General features: G+C 44.4%; 1 protein-coding gene across 1 annotated transcript; it reads right to left on the bottom strand.

Moving 5' to 3' along the window:
* Positions 1–570: 570 nt before the first annotated feature.
* Positions 571–17,585, bottom strand: TADA1 (transcriptional adaptor 1). The gene is made up of 8 exons (XM_032317223.1): positions 17,402–17,585; positions 12,444–12,535; positions 12,092–12,157; positions 7,655–7,752; positions 5,791–6,000; positions 4,379–4,530; positions 2,238–2,400; positions 571–1,795 (listed from the first exon to the last, which is right to left on the bottom strand). Exons 1-8 carry the CDS (start codon positions 17,473–17,475, stop codon positions 1,643–1,645), a joined length of 1,008 nt encoding a protein of 335 aa, XP_032173114.1. The 5' UTR covers positions 17,476–17,585; the 3' UTR covers positions 571–1,642.
* Between the last annotated feature and the right edge of the window lie 908 nt (positions 17,586–18,493).

The following is an 18,493-nucleotide window of genomic DNA, read 5'->3' as shown; positions in this document are numbered from 1 at the left end:
TTACAAAATGATTCTTGAGGAAGACCGGCATGAAAAGCAGATTTTCATTTAAGCCCAAAACACATGAGAGAAAGGGTGTCCTCTGGTGGCCTGTGGTCCCACCAGAGCAGGTGACCTTGATGTAGGCAGGCCGGATCCTAGAGAGCACCAGCGACGTGCTCCCTGGAAGCCGTCACTGCGACAGGCAGCAGGACACGGCTGAGGCCCCGGCTGCTCTCCATTGAAGGACTGCATAAAGCTTTACGTCCCCGGATGTACAGACGGCCCAAAACAAAGCCACTACATTCACTAGGTATCACTGCAAATTTTTCTCAATCTAAAAAATTACCTAAAATTCTGAAGGACTTCTCAGACTTGTGCCAAGAACTGAAATCAGGGTGTTTTTCTTTTTAGTTTACACATCCCAAAAGGAAGAAATGGCATACTGAAGTCGGAACCCATTCTTTAATGTTTCTCATCTAGCGCATCCCTCTGCAAAGTCTGCTAAGATCTCAGAGAGCAGGGCTGTTCAAACTTCTGTAGGAGGCAGTTTTCCTTGTATGTTTATTTTAATAAACACACAAAAAGAAGTTTTCTCCTGAAAGGTTTATTTGTCACATTTAAAGTACAAAATCAAATACACAGATCCAAATACTGAACCATGTGAACAAGTCCGTCTATACATAGATCACGTAGCCCTACACAACCCATCCAAACATTCTAGCATAGCCCAATACTATCTTCTGAGTAAAAAGCATCACTTCTAAAAAAAACAAACTTTATTATTAGTAACACTGCCAAATGTAAATTATTTTCACTTTATCATTTGATAAAGGATAGAAACATACTGCAGAGGAACTGGGGAATTTCTAAGTATAAATCTAGTATGTGTATGTGGGCCTTTTAAAACATATTCTATAGGAATAGTCAGTAGATGGACTTGCCGACCAAAGTCCTTGGGCATATCAACTATAAAAGAAACAAGTTATGAGAAAAAACTTTGTAAAATTAATTATATTCGAGGTTTTTTTTTGTTGTTGTTGTTTTGGTTTTTAATGCAAAAAAAGGACTTTGTCTAACAGCACAGCATTTCTAGGTTCTATTTTCTATGGAGTTGTAATGAACTTTGAGGGAGACACCTATATCTGTTAAACTGGTCACTAAAGGAGGTATATGATTTTTAACACTGTGTGGATTATTTCAACCAAAATGCAAGAGCAGTTCTTTAGAAGAAAGGCAGAGATGTCAGGCTTGCCAGATATAGAATATATGCGGCCACTGAAAACACAGATGTCCCTGCTGATCATGGGGACTAAGTTATAACAGCTTCTTTGTTCTAGGATGTCATCTACCTCACGTGTAGACCACAGGATACTAAGCCTCAGATGCCCAAAAACCTTTCCAATCCAGGCACAGAATTTTTTCAGTGCTTCCTCCCATAACTGAGAACACACACACATACAGAGACATGGGTCATGAGCAAAGTCAGATTTATATTAATGGCTTCACAGTAGCAACACAAAATGTACTCAGTGTCACATTTCCATAGGAAAATTTATATTTACACTGTACACTTCAGCCTTGAAATGTGGACCCAAAAAACATCCAATTCTCAACAACCAATGAATTCGCTGAGGGTCCCGTCCCCTCAGACCGCCCTAACTCAGCAGAGCGACAGGCCTTCCTTGGCCGCCAGGCGCTGGCGGTGGACTTTGTCCTGCCGCAGTTCTTCGTGATTGGGGTGCCAGAGCTTCATGATGATCCTTTCTATGTTGAGAGCGTAGACGGTATGTGTAGGAATGACTTCCCTGTGCACCTGTGATTCAAATATTTGCATGTTTCCGATTTCGCTTCAGTGTATGTATTTTTCCAACATATAAAATTAAAAAGGGTTCTATCCACAAACACACACAAAAGTTGCACAAACCTACTGACTACAAGCCAGAGTCTAATGAAGCTCCAACTAGATAACAAGAAAACAAGCAACAAGCCTCTGAAATAGGAGTAAGGGAACAGAGATTTTTTTTTTTCTTTTCTTTCTTTTGCGGGGCCTGTGGGGTCTGGGAGAGGGAAGCAGGGAGGCGGAGGGAGGCCTGGACCCTGGATCTGAAACATGAAGGTCGTATGAATGGCTTTAATGAACTAAAAACGGAAAACCAAAACCAGGAACAGGAAAGGCTACTGAATATTTTCGTAAACTCGCAGAAACTTTGAACCTATCCCTAAATCTAGGCCAACCTGAAGGGGCCAAGAGTTACCTGCAGAGCTTCGAAAAGGTCGTACATGTTGACAGGAGGCAAAGAGGCGGGCAGAGTGTCCCCGGAGCACGCCAGGAGGAGGGCAGCCTGCTGCTCCGCGTCATCGGGGGGCGGGTAGGAAGCGGGATTCTGACCGGCACAAGGAGCAGAAAAGGCTGGAGGACTGGAAACAAAGCCAGTAACTAGGAAGGAGACAACTGAACAACTAGAATAGAAATGGACTTTAATACATCTTATTAAAAATATCTTCAAATGAACGAGAAACCCAATTACAAACCCAATTAATTTTTAGCTAGTATATACATCAGTAGCCCATAATTTACATTTTTAAGGGCAGCCCATCTGTCAAGCTGGAAACAGAATGCAGAGCAACTACACTTACACTCCTCTCTCCACAATGTTAAAATATTTACTAAGTTCAGGACACTGAGCCAAAATTGTTTCCTGCCCTTGAAGTGCTTCTAGTCGGGGGCGGGGGGGGCATGGGGGTGGCGACTTAATTAATTAAAGGAAAATGAAATTGAAACACTGACGAGAGAGGAAGATAAAATGTAACTGGAGACAATAGGACTGAAAAATAACATCCAAGAAAAGATACAGCACAGAATAAGAAATAAGCAAAAATGGAGGATGGAGAAAATCCAAATCCTGCCAATTTCCCAAAACAGGACCTAGATAGAGTACCAGCAGGGAAGGCAGGCACAATTTTTATATCATAAAACTGTAGGAGATGACCTACACAATTCGGAAGGCCATCCCAGAGGTAACACAACAGTGAGGAGGTAACTCAGGAATGCGCAGAAGCGGGGTATGAGTGCGGGTAAGGGCATCAGGAAAGTCAGCCCTGCTGGGGAACGAAGCAGCCAGCAGCGAGGCAGAAGCCCTCCAGGGACCGGCCAGCGGGGGAGAGAGGGCGGCTCAGGAGGCCTGGCGGGGTCAGAAACACGACTCCCAGCATTCCGCCACTACAAGGAGCCCCCCCCAACCCCCTTTGTTGTTGTTTTTTTGTTGTTGTTGTTGTTTCCTAGAAAAGAATGGCTTACAAAAGAGAACAAGTACTCCCACACAGATAGGCCTGAATGCGACTGAGCATGGAAACCTTCACACCCGGCAACCTGAGTACAAACGACGCTCTTCCGAGGGCCCGTGTGAGCCACCTCAATTCTTCAGCCATGAAGGAGAATCTGGTTCAACCCCTCCACGTGCTGTCAACACTTTGCTGTGTCCAACTCTTTCTCAGCTTCCCACCCTTCACGTCGTCCTACCACACCTTCTACCTTCCCTTCCTGTTAGTTCTGCACCGACGTCCCTCCCAGCGGCCTTCCCAGGCCCACTTTGCTCTCGGAGCGTGTACCTTCCTGTCATCTCCCTGACCAACCAGCCAACTGGCGCTCAAAGAAATTCAGTCACTTCAGTCAGCACGAGAAAAATGACATCACCGCTTTTTCTTTCCCAAAGGCTTAAACTCTGGACTAAATTATTTGCTGGGAAGGAAGAAAGGAAGGTGAGGGGTGAAGACAGACCCCACAGGGATAGATGAAAGGTCATCCAGGTCATCTCATGAAGCGAAGACTCAGGCCGTTGCAAGTCCCAGGAGCCGTCCGCAGAGGGCGGCCAGAGGAATCCCGTAGTCGCGGGCCGAGACCAGGTCTGCCAGGAGCAATGGGACCCAGTAGGCCACTGTCTGGAGCTACCGCCACGGAAGCCACACAAGGAGGCAGAGAAACACTTCCCAGCCCTCCTCCCACCACCAAGCCACCCAACCCTGACCCAACAGTCACAGGCTCGCTTCCGACTGAGCGCAGGCCCGCTGCTACCCCCGGGCGGGGGCGGCGCTCAGGAGCCCTGAGAACGCACCGCCCCAGGGCACCACTCCAGTGCACTTCGGAAGATGCGAGGCACGAGGCACTCACGTCGAACCACACGTGGCAGCCTCGCCAACTTCGCCTCTGATAAACAGCACCAAGTACTTCACCAGTTACCAAGCAAGGATGCAGCTCCAGAAAACAAAACCGCCCTGCTCTCAAAGGTACTTAGACTTACAGAAACGTAGTAACCAATCATTCACCAGCGATGGGACACACGATGGGAGCACACCAGCTAGAAAGAAGGGCTGCGCGATCACAAGAAACCCCATGTACCTCTCTATTAAGTTGTTGTACGCCACGACACTGTTCTTCAGGTAAGGCTGTGGGGTCACGTTACTCCCAAAGGCATATTTAAAATGACCGTCACGTAACCGATAAGCTTTCCTTCTGGACACAACAGATGTCAATATATCTTTCAGGTGATTCTGTGAAAACAAGTAAAGAACGGAGAACAGCATGAACTCCTGTTTAAAAGCAAATCATAAAACTTCCATTGACTAAAAAACGTTTACTAGTGTTCAGTGGATGGAGGCACGAGACAGGCTGGCATATGGTGGAACCAAATGAAGGTTTACCAGGGAGCCACACGAAGGAGGGAGCCGTGCTATTTTTATTTAGTTCTATTTAATAGGGGCTTGCTCTACACGTAATTTATTAAAGAAGTTGTTTATACCCCTAAAACTGGCTCCTTTCTCAAAAAAAGAATTTTCAGATAGCTTTAAATGAAAGTACAAAAAAAAATTACATGAAACTTTTTAAAGGAGGCAAACTACCTTGAAATCCAGTTTAAAAATAAGACAAGAAGTTTCAAGATCTAAGATTTATTGGTTATAATGCTCAATCTAGTAAAATCCTTGCAAGAAAAGAACCTTGGCTCTCTCAAAAGCCACATGTACAACAGATATATAGGAAATAAGCAAAAAATCAGGTATTTAATATCTCTTTATGAGCACCAAGTACATAAGAGGGGAATGGAAAATGTCCGTGAAAATGAAGAGACAGAGCTGGCCCCAGCCTACTGCTAGCAACGGCGGAGTCGGGATCAGGCCTGGTGTTTCAACTATACCAGTAAGATCATCTCATACCCAGGCCTGAATGATATAAACTGTCATTTCCACACAGAATTCATTTAATGTTTACAACTTCATGAGACAGCTCTTACGATCTTTGAGGTACATGTGAGGAAATGGGGCCTCCAAGTATTGGGGATTACCCAATATCGCCCGGCATACCCGGGACTACAGACCCAATATACCTTGTCCAGTAACTGAATGCATGAAGTGGATGGATCAGTGGAAGAGCGTGGTGAGGTGAGGCAAGAATCCCACTGCTTGGAAACCAAGTCTAATGCTCTTTAAATGCTGTGCCACAGCAAACACCAGTGATTTTAATCTTTACGATTCTCAAACTCTTTTTTCCCCTTAAAACGGTTTCCCTGTTAAATTAAACACCAAGTCAAGCACAAGTGTTATGCCCTAATTAACCTTTCTGAAGAGCTTAGGCTGTTAACTGAAGGCAACTGCTTGGACCATGGGGTGTTTCCCTCCACCAAAGAAAACAATTTCAAGATGACAACTCCAAGATGGCAACATTTTGGTTCTTTTCTTGCAGTCCCAACTTTCAACAACACACACAAGCTCGTTACACCCAACGTGTAAGATTGTTCCTGTCACCAGCAAACTAACCTCCACGGCATAGACAACAGCTGAGACCGCCTCCTCCGTGACGTTGTCCAAGCCATGCTCGTAAGCGGTCACTATCATCCTCCCTTCAAGCTGACCCCGAGTGGGAAGCATCATTGTGTGGGAACAAAGTTTCAAGTCATCATCATCTTGGGGATCCTTTGCCACAAACTGCTGGGCTCCCGACAGGGGATTTTGAGGCTGGAATCTATGCTATGGGTAAGAAAACTTTTCAAAATTATTCATCACAGTGGCAAGCAATAATGCAAAGAAAAGTAACCAATTTACGGCTTGAGATCCCACAAATTAATGCCACCAAAACCATACCACAGGGTGTTAAAAAAACAGAAGTAACTCATGCACAAATAATCACAGTCACACCCGTTACATAGTAATAACGCAGACATGAGCTAAAGGGAACGGTGGCAGTGCGCACAGTGGTCTGTTCTATTCAGTGAACACCTGGGTCATCACAGAATATATGGCTCTGTGCTTAAAAATACAATTAGGGGAAAGGAGAAAATATAAAACTATTTTTAAACAAGTCAGAGTATACTTGTAAGTAAGCAAATTCTGAAAGTAGAAATAGAGAGTAATACTCCAATTATGCTTTAAAAGCCGAGCCAACCAACATAACCTCTAATAACAGGTATTCCAAGAGAACACCAGTGTAACTACTTTATATCATCTTCTACTTAAAATCCTCAACACAGAATCTCACTAAGACACATCATTCTAATTATTTAAAATAGCTTTTCTTGGGGCGCCTGGATGGCTCAGTTGGGTAAGTGCCCGTCTGACTCTTGATTTCAGTTCAGGTCATCATCTCAGAGTCATGAGGTCAAGCCCCAAGTAGGGCTCTGCACCCAGCAAGGAGCCTGTCTGAGATCCTTTCTCCCTCTGCCCCTCCCCTGGCTCCTAGAAGAGCACATGTGTACACTCTCTCTCTAAAATAAATAAATAAATCCTTAAAAAAATAAAATAAACTAGTGTTTCCCAATCTTGTCCCACCCAAAAAACTTCTGCCTTCCTCGGGTACATCCAGACAGCCCATCTGGTCTCTCCATCATCGGTGGGAGATAAGCTGCTGGTAGCGAATATGACCTGTCCCCATTTAAAGTTTGTATTACAGAAGGAACACTGGTTGTTTTTCCATTTTCCAAGTATAAAACTGTATTTTATATCAAATATCCCTTTCTAAACCAAGGTACGCTTCTCTGGAGATACTGATGCCCTCTGGATTGAATACGATTGATAGAAAACACAGAGCAAAGGTAGCAATAAATGTTTGTTGATGTTAATCAACAAACCTATCAACAACCAGTCAAATCTATAAAAGGAATACTTTTGAGAAACTTTCTTCCCCAAATACGAACAAAAAAGCAAGTTATTCTAAAATGTTTACAAGTGTTACAGCCAAACCCCTTCATCAACCCCTGCTGATCCCCAAAGGCTCAGGGCCTAGCTGGGCATCACCAGGATCCTGCCAGAGACCTCCAGGCGTCCTGTAGCCAGGGAGCAGAAGTCTTCAATGGGAAAAACATTATTCATTCCACAAAAATATTTTAAGAGGAGAAAGAATACAGGCATACTTTTTGAATCATTAAAAAATCGTGAGGTACTAATGAAAACCTATTAATATTTATGTTGTAACAAACTAGAACTATAAAAACTCAGACCACTTGGGACTCAGAATCTTTGAAACTCTCATCAACTTCAAATACAGTAACATCTTTCCCCCTGAATCATGGCCCCCCTTTTTCAACTCTACTACCAGTATTTTAAGATTTATTTAGAAATGAAAGCCAGTTTCATCACACCAGCATTTAAATCAGTTGTTACCAAGATCTATCGAATAACAACCTACATCAAATTTCTGACGAACAGAAGAAAGCTTTTTCTTCCCCTTTGGTTTTCCAGGTTTAGCTGCAGAACCCCCTGTCCAGGGCAAAGATCCAGCACCCTCTGTGCAAGAGAAAAATCATAACCATAAGAGAAAATAATGACAGTTGTCGACTGCTAAGTTTGCTTTCATTTGGGGCTAAAAAAGTATGGAATGCTCAAGTAATGAAACTAAATAATAAATGCTTAAATTCAGATCTTCTCTTTCTACTTTCTAAACAAAATTATGAATCCTCTCAAATCGTGTTTTTTCAGCTGTAACCGAACTTATTCCTTTATGAAGACAAATTTGTTTTTTCTATTTTAATTAATGTTTATTGGGTGCTTTCTTTGCTTATGAGTAGCAGTAGTATCAAAAAAGGACAGAATTTTCTAGTTCAAGATGCCGAACAGAGCACACAAATCTCCTCTCTCTTCCAAGACCAACTAAAAATGGTAATAGTGAAAAGGAAACAGCATGTATCCACGACGGTGACAAAAAGGAAGACGAGTGAAACAAGATGAGAACCCAGCGAACTCCAACAATGAGCTAAAGAGGGGCGCCTGGGGGGCTCAGAGGGTTAAGCCTCTGCCTTTGGCTCAGGTCATGATTTCAGGGTCGTGGGATCGAGCCCTGCATCGGGCTCTCTGCTCAGCGAGGAGCCTGCTTCCCCCTCTCTCTCTGCCTGCCCCTCTGCCTGCTTATGATCTCTCTCTCTCTCTATCAAATAAATAAATAAAATCTTTAAAAAAAAAACAAAAAACCAATGAGCTAAAGAGGTGCTAAATTACAAGCGGACACACGGAAGTCGTAATCCAGCAGTAACCTAGGCTAGGCAAGGTTGGGAAATGCAGAAAGCAGTCAACCTGCACAGCAGAAATCCACAAAGTTTGGATTTGGAGAAGGTGAGTACAGTGGAAACCGGAGGGGTCAGTAAGGTTAAAAACAAGATTAACGGAAGGTCTGTATTCAAAAATCGCATACACAAACCCCTTCCCTCACCCCTAGCAGTGTGCTCGGTACAAAATAAAAATGCAGGGTCCCCTGTTCAAACATTTACAATTTTCGAGCAACCACGGTAGGGCCCTAAGCCAAGTAAGGGGCCCTTCGGAGTTCATGGGCAGTTCACAGGCCCTGAAGCCAGCCCAGCGCAGTGTTTATAACAGCAGGGGGAAGGGGCGGGGTGGGGGGGGCACGAGGATGGAGAACGCTCAGAGGAGCTAAACAGAACAAAACTTCTGGGCTATCCTGAGGTCGTTGGTACAGATGCTGGCAGCCCAGAGCACAACTCTCCGCGTGCTGACATGTGAGGAGCCCCAGCCGAGCTGGCCTCCCCTCAGCAGCCGCTACAACAAAACCCCCAGGCGTCGTATGCTTCACTCTTCAACACGCGTCACCAGACATCGGACGATCATCTGTAACATGATCTGAAAGCCCAAGCTCAACAAACAGAAAACGGAGGTCCCAGACTAAAGAATTCAGGCAACACAAAGGACTTCAAATAATTTCTAACTGGGGTCTTCAGAGAAGTTTGAAAAGATGTATATCCATAAAACAAAAAGAAGGTATTGTAAAAATTGCTGAATTAAAGAATGCACTGGAGGGACACCTGGGTGGCTCAGTGGGTTAAACGTCTGCCTTCGGCTCAGGTCCTGATCCCGGGGTCCTGAGATCGAGCTCCGAGTCGGGCTCCCTGATCCGTGGGAAGCCTGCCTCCCCCTCTCCCTCTGCTGCTTCCCCTGCTTGTGTTCTCTCTCTCTTTCAAATAAAAAAATAAAATCTTAAAAAAAAAAAAAAAAAAGAATGCACTGGACAGAAAGATTGAAAGAATTGAAGAAATCTCACAAACACAAAGCATTAATGCAGATGTCTAAAATCAGTAAATACAGAAAGAGATTTAAGCTCCAATGAGGAGCCATCAAAGTCCTACCAGAAGATCAAGAAACAAAGTGGTTGTCTTTGAGAAAAAGTCTAGGAGTGGGAAGGAACTTTTCATTATAAGACCGTCTGTATCATTTCTTTCTAACCATGAGTGTATGTATAGTTCAGAGGCTAAAAAAAAGGCAAAGTAATCCAAGCTCATACAGTACACCTGAAAAATACCCCCCCAATTTTAATAAGATAGGGGAAAAAAAAGGCCACTCATCATCTAAGCAAAAACATTACTTCCATTTTAATGTTTTTTGAAGAATGAATTTTTAAAGCTTTAAAAAAAATACTCCAAGTCTGTCAGTTAAAAAAGAGCTATCTGGACACTTACGATGAGTACTGAGTACAGAACTGTTGAATCACTATATTGTACACCCGAAACTGACATAGCACTGCATATTAACTAGACTGGAATTAGAAAGTAGCGGGGGGTGGGGGGGAACAGTTTGGGAAGTCAAGTTCCTCCTCTCCACCACTTCCAATGTCTTTTTGGAACACCCAGTCTCCTGGATGAGGTCAGCCGATCGCGGAAGATTCCCAGCAAAGCCTACTCCTGCCGGAGGGGCCTGGGCGTTGGGTGACGCTGCTGATGTGTGACCACAGTCCCAGCGAGGACGCACCGCACAGTGAGTGAGGTCGGGCCAGCAACAAGGCCAGCTTTCCCGCAGCAGGCAGATTTCAGTGCGGACCCAACGCTTCCACTTACTGGTCACAGAAGGTGTCAGTTAAGTTTTGCTTTTTATTTCCTTTTGTTTTCTCTAAAGTTTCCTAATTCATAAAAAAGGAGGCTAATACCTACCCTAAACAGCTGTTGTGAAGGTTAACAAGAATGACTGTGTCTGTTGCACTGCAGTCGCTCTATCAATATTATGAAAATCATTTTTCCTGCCTAGCTTAGAAAAACAGAAAACCCACCCCTAAGTAGTATATGTACAAAGAACTATTTCTATTTTTCACTTTTCAATCATCTCCTTGATGCCAGCAACCATTAATTTCATTAATGGTTGTAGGCCTGATAGAGAAGTAACCTCTCAAATTCCAAACGTTTCATCCTTTATTTTAAAATAACCAGTAACAAACATTCATGCCTATCAAAGGCTTTATTTAGTTAAAATCAGCCACTTAACACTTTCTAATACCACTCCATGTTTGTTTGGCAATTTCTTTTTTTACTTTCAAGAGTACTTTTTCACTGTTCTCTTGTCCGCTTTTTAATATATATCTGTAGGGCAAATCTTACTGTATTTTGTAAGTGTGAAAGCAAGAACACCGAATAATTACCTATCCCACCTAAGCCAGTGGAAAAACCTCAACTTGCGCCTAAGTCTCTTGACTCCTCTCAGCCAGGGTTTTTACTCCCGGTCCCACCACTCACCCTTTCCGCGCACTTTTTAGAACACACAGACATGAAAAGCACGATCTAGGTCTCACCATGCTGGCTTTCCTGATAAATTAAATTTTACACAGAGGAGTGGATCGCCTCTATGACCCAACTAGTTGAAGTCCACCCCTGTCTGAAGGAAACAGAACATGAGAAATCGGACACCCGTGACCACGTGCAGCACGGGGCGGGTGGGCTCGGGGAAACAGCCCCGCCTGACCCCACTCCCCACAAACAAACGCTCACTGTTCACTACTCTGCGCCAACGACAGCTTTTCCGAGTGTGAGGACTCGGCCTGGAGGAGGTTCCATGTGAACGCATTCTCATACAGCAGAGGTTAGCAGAGGGAAATGACAGAAAGTTCTAGTAGTCACTTCTATATAAAGATGACCGTCACAATCACCACGGGTCCTTTAAAAACAAAAATACTCAATCTACAGCAGGAGGGCCCTATAAATCCCAGTTTTTAACAAGAGCTCAGGGTAAGTTTTACTGCAAGGCAAATTTTTAATGTATTTAAATTATTTATTTTCGACTACTTGATTCAAGCAAGATGGTTCAAAGAAGTGACTTGCACCGCTTTAGCAAAAAACCAGTAGTCATTGTTTCTATCTATACCTATTCAGGGCGAAGTGACAGGACCAGCTTCTACCTACCCCCCAAAAGGCAGCTCTCACCTTCCAGGTGCTACTCTCCTACTTGAGCATGTAAGTGAGACGGTCCAAGTCCAGGTCTTCACCCCATGTGGTGGCTTCCCCTGCACCTAACCCTCACTCCCCTTCCCTGTGTCACGGAAACCCGCTGCTGACACCTGCTGCCCTCCGCTTCGGCATCCTGACTGCCCACCCTCTTCCTGTGTGTCCTTCGTTGAAGTCATCCAAAATCAAGCTGAGCGGAGAGTAAAGACCAAAGTCAATCTAAGCGCAGGGAAATCACCGGCTTTACGAAGGTTCTAAGAAACAGGCTGCACCTGTGTAATAAAGGTTTTCTTCTGAGCGGTTCAAAGATCATTTCCTTTTTGCGCAACAGATGTGTCTGTTAAAGGAAACTAAAGCCCGGTGCTCAGGGGCTTTGCTGATGGACGTCCCTGGAAGTATTTCCACTCCCTTACCTGGTGTAGACACCAAAATCTGACAACGCGTCAGAATAGCCAGGAGGAAATCGTTGTGAGAATGGACTGAAAAAGGGAAGATTATCATAAGTCAAATACAAAATATTTAAATCGTAAGGAAACCATTATTTGACTTTGGATTATCCCCTACCCTGCCATTCTTTACACTTTATTTTTAATATTCATAGTATTAAAATAATCTTACATACCACTAAAAACCCAATTTTATTTTTTTAACTGAGAAGACTACAAAATATATTGCAATTTATTACTGCAATTACTTATTTGCCATTTATTACAAGTCTGGGAAAACTTCAGAACAGTAAAATAACTCCCCAGATAATTATTTTACCATTATCCTGTGTGAGAAGTCTATGAGCTTCAAGGTCAAACTCTTCTTTGCTGATCTTCTGCTTGAACCACAACTTTAAGTTAGCCCAGTATCTGCAAAGGCAGAAGCAGTATTAAGAACCAAGGGGTCTGCTTCTTTCCGAAATTCACCTTACCTGCTCCAAAACCCAGGGCGGGAAATTTTGCATTCCCTACCAAACCGTATAATATGCTCAGTTGTGTTCCTCTCCCCAAATTCGTATGTTGAAGCCCCAGGCCCCAGCACCCAGGAAGTACTATACTTGGAGCAAAGCCTTTAAAGAGGTAATTAAATTAAATTAGCATCTTCAGGGTGGGCCCTCAGCCCATGTGATGAGCATCCTTGTAAGAAGAGATTAGGACACGGGGCGCCTGGGTGGCTCAGTGGGTTAAGCCGCTGCTGCCTTCGGCTCGGGTCGTGATCTTGGGGTCCTGGGATCGAGTCCCGCATCGGGCTCTCTGCTCAGCAGGGAGCCTGCTTCTTTCTCTCTCTCTCTGCCTGCCTCTCAGTGTACTTGTGATTTCTCTCTGCCCAATAAATAAATAAAATCTTTAAAAAAAAAAAAAAAAAAGAAGAGATTAGGACAGAGAGACACACACACACACACACACACACACAACCAGACAGTGGCCATCTACTAGCCAAAGGGAGAGGAGTCAGAAAAAACAGCCCTGATGACACCTTGAAGCCAGACTTCCACCCTCCTGAAGGATGAGTGTCTGTTGTTTAAGCCGCCCCCTCTGTGGTATTTTGTTATGGCAGCCTTGAAAGCCAACACACCTAGGAATCAGAATACCGACAGAAGGAGAAGGAAGAAAAAAGTTTTTCCCAGAAGTGACTGGCAGGTAGTCACATAACTGGGTTCATGAATGAATTAGTCAAAACCACAGCTGTACCTTTCGTTCCTCACTGTTAACCTTTCTAAAAGATTACCCTCCAGAATCCTACATTTAAGATTTATATTTTAAAAGTATTATTATTAAAGGTATTAACTTAAATATGAATTTCAGATACGCGTTCTCATTAACTACCGTTAATAATACAGTATCATATATTTGAAAGCTGCTGAGAGATCTTAAAAGTTCACAAGAAAAAGCTTTGTAACTATGTATCATGACAGATACTAACTTACTGTGATAATCATTTTGCAATTTACATAGAATACTTGTTGCACACCTGAAACTAATGTCATGTTATATGTCATACATCAAACATCCCCCAATTAAAAAAAAAGATCTATATTTTAAAAGGTGTATGTTTTATGGGTTGGGAAAAGGTCATTCATTCTGATCCTATAACCTCCTTCCCTTCAAATGAACTCAAGTTTTAATCTAATCAGCTGAAGTAATGAGTTTCTAAATTGCCTCACCACGAAGAAAACACCCATGGGTAGGAGAAACCTAGTGGTTTTTAAAGTGAAAACCAACCACTAATCATAAAAGGTTCCAGTTAACTAGCAGGGAAAAAAAGAGTGAGAGAGAGATTTGATCCTTTATACCTAAAGATTAGAAATAGGAGTAAAATACGACTTTCCACATCCACAGCCCCTGATTCAGTGCTCAAGGAAGCTGCCCCTTCCTTATGAAGCAGAATGAAGAGTCACTCAGTCCATGTCTTAGAATCACTTACAATTCACACTTAGCTACTTTCTGATGCTCACTTGAGTTCCTGACAGAAAAGACCAAAAAAAAAAAAAAAAAAAAAAAAAAAAGATTTCTAAACGAGACGGCTGAATGCCCTCACTGGCTTACTATACCCCTGGCAGGGCTTCTCCTGAACACAGATCCGCTTCAAGCCATCTGAGTCGGTGCCTCTGTATGTAACCCGCTACGTGTGCAAGTAACCGCAGGCAAAGTTTCGGCTTCACATGCATTCCTTCTTTCCAGGAGAAAACTAGCTTTAAGGGAGTCAAAGCTGCCTAAGACCCATTTCACTCACCAGCAAAATATGCTAAGTTCTAGAGTCTGGCATGACTTCTCACCTGATACTTACACACTCGTTAGTCAGTCGGTAACTTCCCAACAACAGACACTCAAATGCCTTTTTTTTTTTTTTTTTTTTTTAAGGACAGGAACAATTATGAAATGAAATAAAGTGCCACAGAAAAAAACAAGTGTTTTCCCGTCCCATTCTATCCAATAAGATAGTAACATGAGACAAATTTCATTATTTAAAAACCCTGCATCACAATTTTACAAGAAAGATGCAAATACATTCATATTTTGAATGCGAACTTGTAAGTAAAACCAGGCTCTACCAGGAAGCTCTGCCAACATGATACCACCGATCTCCAGGGGCAAACTTCGTGGCCCAAAGGGCTAGCACCCCTTCCAAAATCTGGAAGACCTGCTCCCCACCCTGGTCTCTGTGTTACCTTGCTGTATAGCCATGGACAAACAACTGTTCCTAACACTTAGTTGAAAAAGTCAGTCAGCCTCTGTGAATCAGGTGAGGATGATGGGAGAGAAATACAAGTGGGTCAGACGAGGAAGCACTGGAGAGACTTAGAGAAGACTAAATACATATGATAGAGTCACCAAAAATAATCCAACACTTCTCTACACAGGACACTCTCCAGGGTACGACACAAAGTGAGTTAACTAACAAAGGCCACATCTTTCTAGAAGCTGATGAGGGCATGCAACCTGACGTAAAGGACATTCGGACCACAAGCTAAGTAGAAAACAACTCTCATCTGGGTTCCTTATACACTGCCTCTGCTCTACCTGCAACCAAGGACCATGTGTAAATGGGCAGGTTGTATAAACCATAGCAAACTACTCATGGAAGAAATGTGAGACATCACTATAGAGCGATGTTATAGTGTTCTAAGGAGCAGGAGGAAAAGACAGTGAGAGAATGGAAAAATACAAAACCACACTATGCCACTAGCTATTCCTGGCACAAAAGCGTATTTTGATTGCATTGTTCATGGAGATTTACCCCACAGATGCACCAAATTTAGCTTTCGCATCTGTATTTGACCAACATCAGAGAGCCAGCATTGGCCTTTAAAGACCACATAGGGAATACTAACTTCAAATTTCTGGCAACCCTGTGTGATATGTGTGGGATCACAGAAGTCACCATCACATCTCATCAGTAAATCACACACAGCAGGTCTCTCAAATTTATTATATTATGGAAACACTTTCCAATATTTTAAGCATCCTAGACGTAACAGTAAAAAGTCAATTGTGTTTAAAAAAATGTAAATTTTAGCAGTCAGTATTACAAAAGTAACAAACTATAGTAATTAATGAATGGTGAAAACTTAATTTTACTTATTAAAAAAATTTTCAATTAATTAAATAAGCAAAGAAATTGACAGTAAACATGAATATTAAGATGTAATTTTAGGGGGACTATTTTATCTTTGGGAGTCAATAAATGTTCACAAAAAATTAAATAATTATGCCAAAATAATAGATTCGATTTTAATGCTAGTGTTTGTAGACGTCTGATTAACGTTCATAATATTAAAATAATCTTTAAGGATTATATTTTGCTTGGGGCGCTTTGGTGGCACAGTTCGTTAAGTGTTAGACTCTTGATTTCCAGTCAGGTCATGATCTCAGGGTGACGCTGAGCCCCAGGGCAGGATCCGGACCAGTGCTCAAGTGAGGAGTCTGCCTGTCATTCTGTCTCCCCCTCCCGCTCATGCTTGCTCTATCTCAAAGAAATAAACCAGTCTTTTAAAAAATTATATTTTGTTTCTAGTTATTCGGTTTAGGTCATGAGTATTTCAAAAAGTCTTACATGGGAATTCTGTGTATCTTGCTAGAATAAAAAGAAGAATGTCAACTCCATCAAAAATAATGTATGACAAAATAATGTATGACACCCAAGTAACTTCAGCCTGCTCATAATAAAGAATATAAAGAAAAAGATAAGAAGAAAGTGTCCCCCCAAACGCCTTGCTCCTGCAGCAACATTATTTTTAAGGGACCATCTACCGAGGAATGCAAATGCGTGGAATATCCCAGAAGCCATCTAGCAGCAACAACACAGGCATTCTAATTTTAAATATTTAAAATGTGTTTCCTATATTTAAAAAAATATATAAAATTGTAATAACGATTAATGTTCTGAAAACTTCCAAACTCGTCCTTGTACTTCTGAAATATCTTATCTAGCTTCGGCCTCGGCCGGATTACTGCCGGTTCATCCCGCCATCAGCACTGGCCCTGATGGCGGCCTCGGTCCCCTGCCGTAACCCAGGTCTGGCTGGGTGCTTGCGGCTCTGGAACCCCTCGTAAGGCATCAGAGCCAGGAATCAGGCATGGGAGGCCTGGTGACTTCTGAAGGGTTACGTAACCTCCCTAGAACTCGGTCTTCACGTCTATCAAATGGGAAGAATAACCGTCCGGACCTCATATTTCCGATGAGACAGCACGTTAGGGGGCTTAAAGGGTGATCAGCGTCCGTTACTGAGATCATCCCTATAACCGCGGTGATGCTGTCAGTGCTCTATAACGCACGATCTACGCTTCCCCGACGTCAGGAAGCTCCCGCCTCCAGGAAGCCCTCCGGGGCGGGCCGCCAGGCGCGCTGCCCGATCCCGCCGGGGCGTGTCGGGCTCCGGGTCACTCGGCCCCGGGCAGGCCCCACGCGTCCCGAAACTCCGCGCAGGGGCCCGCGACCGCTCCGTAGGCCCCTGGACGTGGAGTGCGCCCCTCCCGCCCCACCCAGGGCAGAGAGTCCCGGGCGAAGGCGCCCGCCCAAGTCCCGGGAGGCCCGGCCCCTCCGGCGTCCGGGCGACTTCGGGCTGCCCGCCCGGCTCCGGCCCGAGAAGCCCGGAGGCCCGGCCGCCCGCGACGCGAGGCAGCACGGGCCTCGGGGCGGCGCGGGGTGGGGGGCGTTTCCAGGGAGGGTCGGCGGCCCGAAACCAGGGGAGCGCCGGCGCGGGGACCCGGAGGCTGTGCCAGAACAGCTCTTACTGTTTCACGTTGTCCCCCAGGGCCTCGCTCAGGTTCTTCTTGGCCGCCTCCAGCTCGCTCACAAAGGTCGCCATTGCTCCCCACGTCTCACCCGACCGCAGACCGCCCTGCCACAGTGACCAATAACCGAAAAACCAATTACGCGAGAGTCTCGGGGCTGGAGGCTCGGTCCGCTCCGGTCTGTCCCGCCCCCTGTCCCTCAGAAGACTTTTGTTTGGTTTTCGGCTCCGCCCGCCTTCCTGGAGAGAAAGTGAGGCGTAAATTCGCCGTTTTCTCAGTCCTCCTCCTCCCGCCCGCTCGAGTCACGTGACTCGTATCGTTGGCCCCGCCCACACCCTACTTAAACCCTGGACCGACCTGGCCTGCAGCGACGCCTGCAGGGCCGGCGCTTCCCGCGCTTTCGGTGTGTTTCCCGCTGGGCCAGTTCCGAGTTCGGCCCCCGTCCTCCGACCTAGAAGAGGACCTGCCCCCGCGGATGAGAAAGCAAACGCTCTGTCAGTTTGGTTCTTTCTTTGCCTTAATTTTCGCCAGCCGCGAATCGTGTCGTAGGCCACCTACTAGAGTCGTCTTAATTTTCTGCGTCTTCGGGAAAAAATGTTAAGTTCTGTGTCGGCCGGTTTTGCGCTTTATTCACTGCTGTCGCCCCGGTTCCTAGCGCAAGGCCCGGCGCGTGCTGGGCTCTCCGTGCGTGTTTGCCGAGTGAATGAAGTTATTGAGAACAATAAGGAAAATACACGGAAGGGAAAAAAAAAATAGAAAAGAAAAAGTGTTTTACCCCCAGCTCCGGACAAACTTTCACCCGAGAGTCCCCTCCCGCCTGCCCCGTGGCTTGTAATCATGTCCGATCTTCGGATGTGCGTCTCGGTGGGTTTCTAAAATTTAATGTAATAATATGCGTATTTCCCCTGGCATTGCAGTGTCTTGATAATCATTGGAACGACGGCTTTTTAAATACCCCAGATAAGACGTGCACAATAACTTGCTTCCTGTTAGCCTGCTGTGTCCATTTTCTTCCTCTATTAAAAGCAATTCTGTAATAAACTTTATAAAGCTTTTCTTCATTTAGGGAGTATTGCTCTACGCTGGAGCCCC

Source organism: Mustela erminea, chromosome 17 (assembly GCF_009829155.1).
Source record: "Mustela erminea isolate mMusErm1 chromosome 17, mMusErm1.Pri, whole genome shotgun sequence".
NCBI lineage: Eukaryota > Metazoa > Chordata > Mammalia > Carnivora > Mustelidae > Mustela > Mustela erminea.
This window is presented reverse-complemented; position numbering and strand designations above follow the sequence as displayed.

Bases quoted from the DNA above. Each gene is read 5' to 3' on its own strand.
- TADA1 (XM_032317223.1), bottom strand. From the start codon at position 17,475: ATGGCGACCTTTGTGAGCGAGCTGGAGGCGGCCAAGAAGAACCTGAGC. The intron at 12,158-12,443 runs GTAAAATAATTA...TCCCTTTTTCAG, and splicing joins ACTTCTCACACAGGATAATG to TCCATTCTCACAACGATTTC. The intron at 7,753-12,091 runs GTAAGGGAGTGG...TCTCTTGCACAG, and splicing joins GATTTTGGTGTCTACACCAG to AGGGTGCTGGATCTTTGCCC.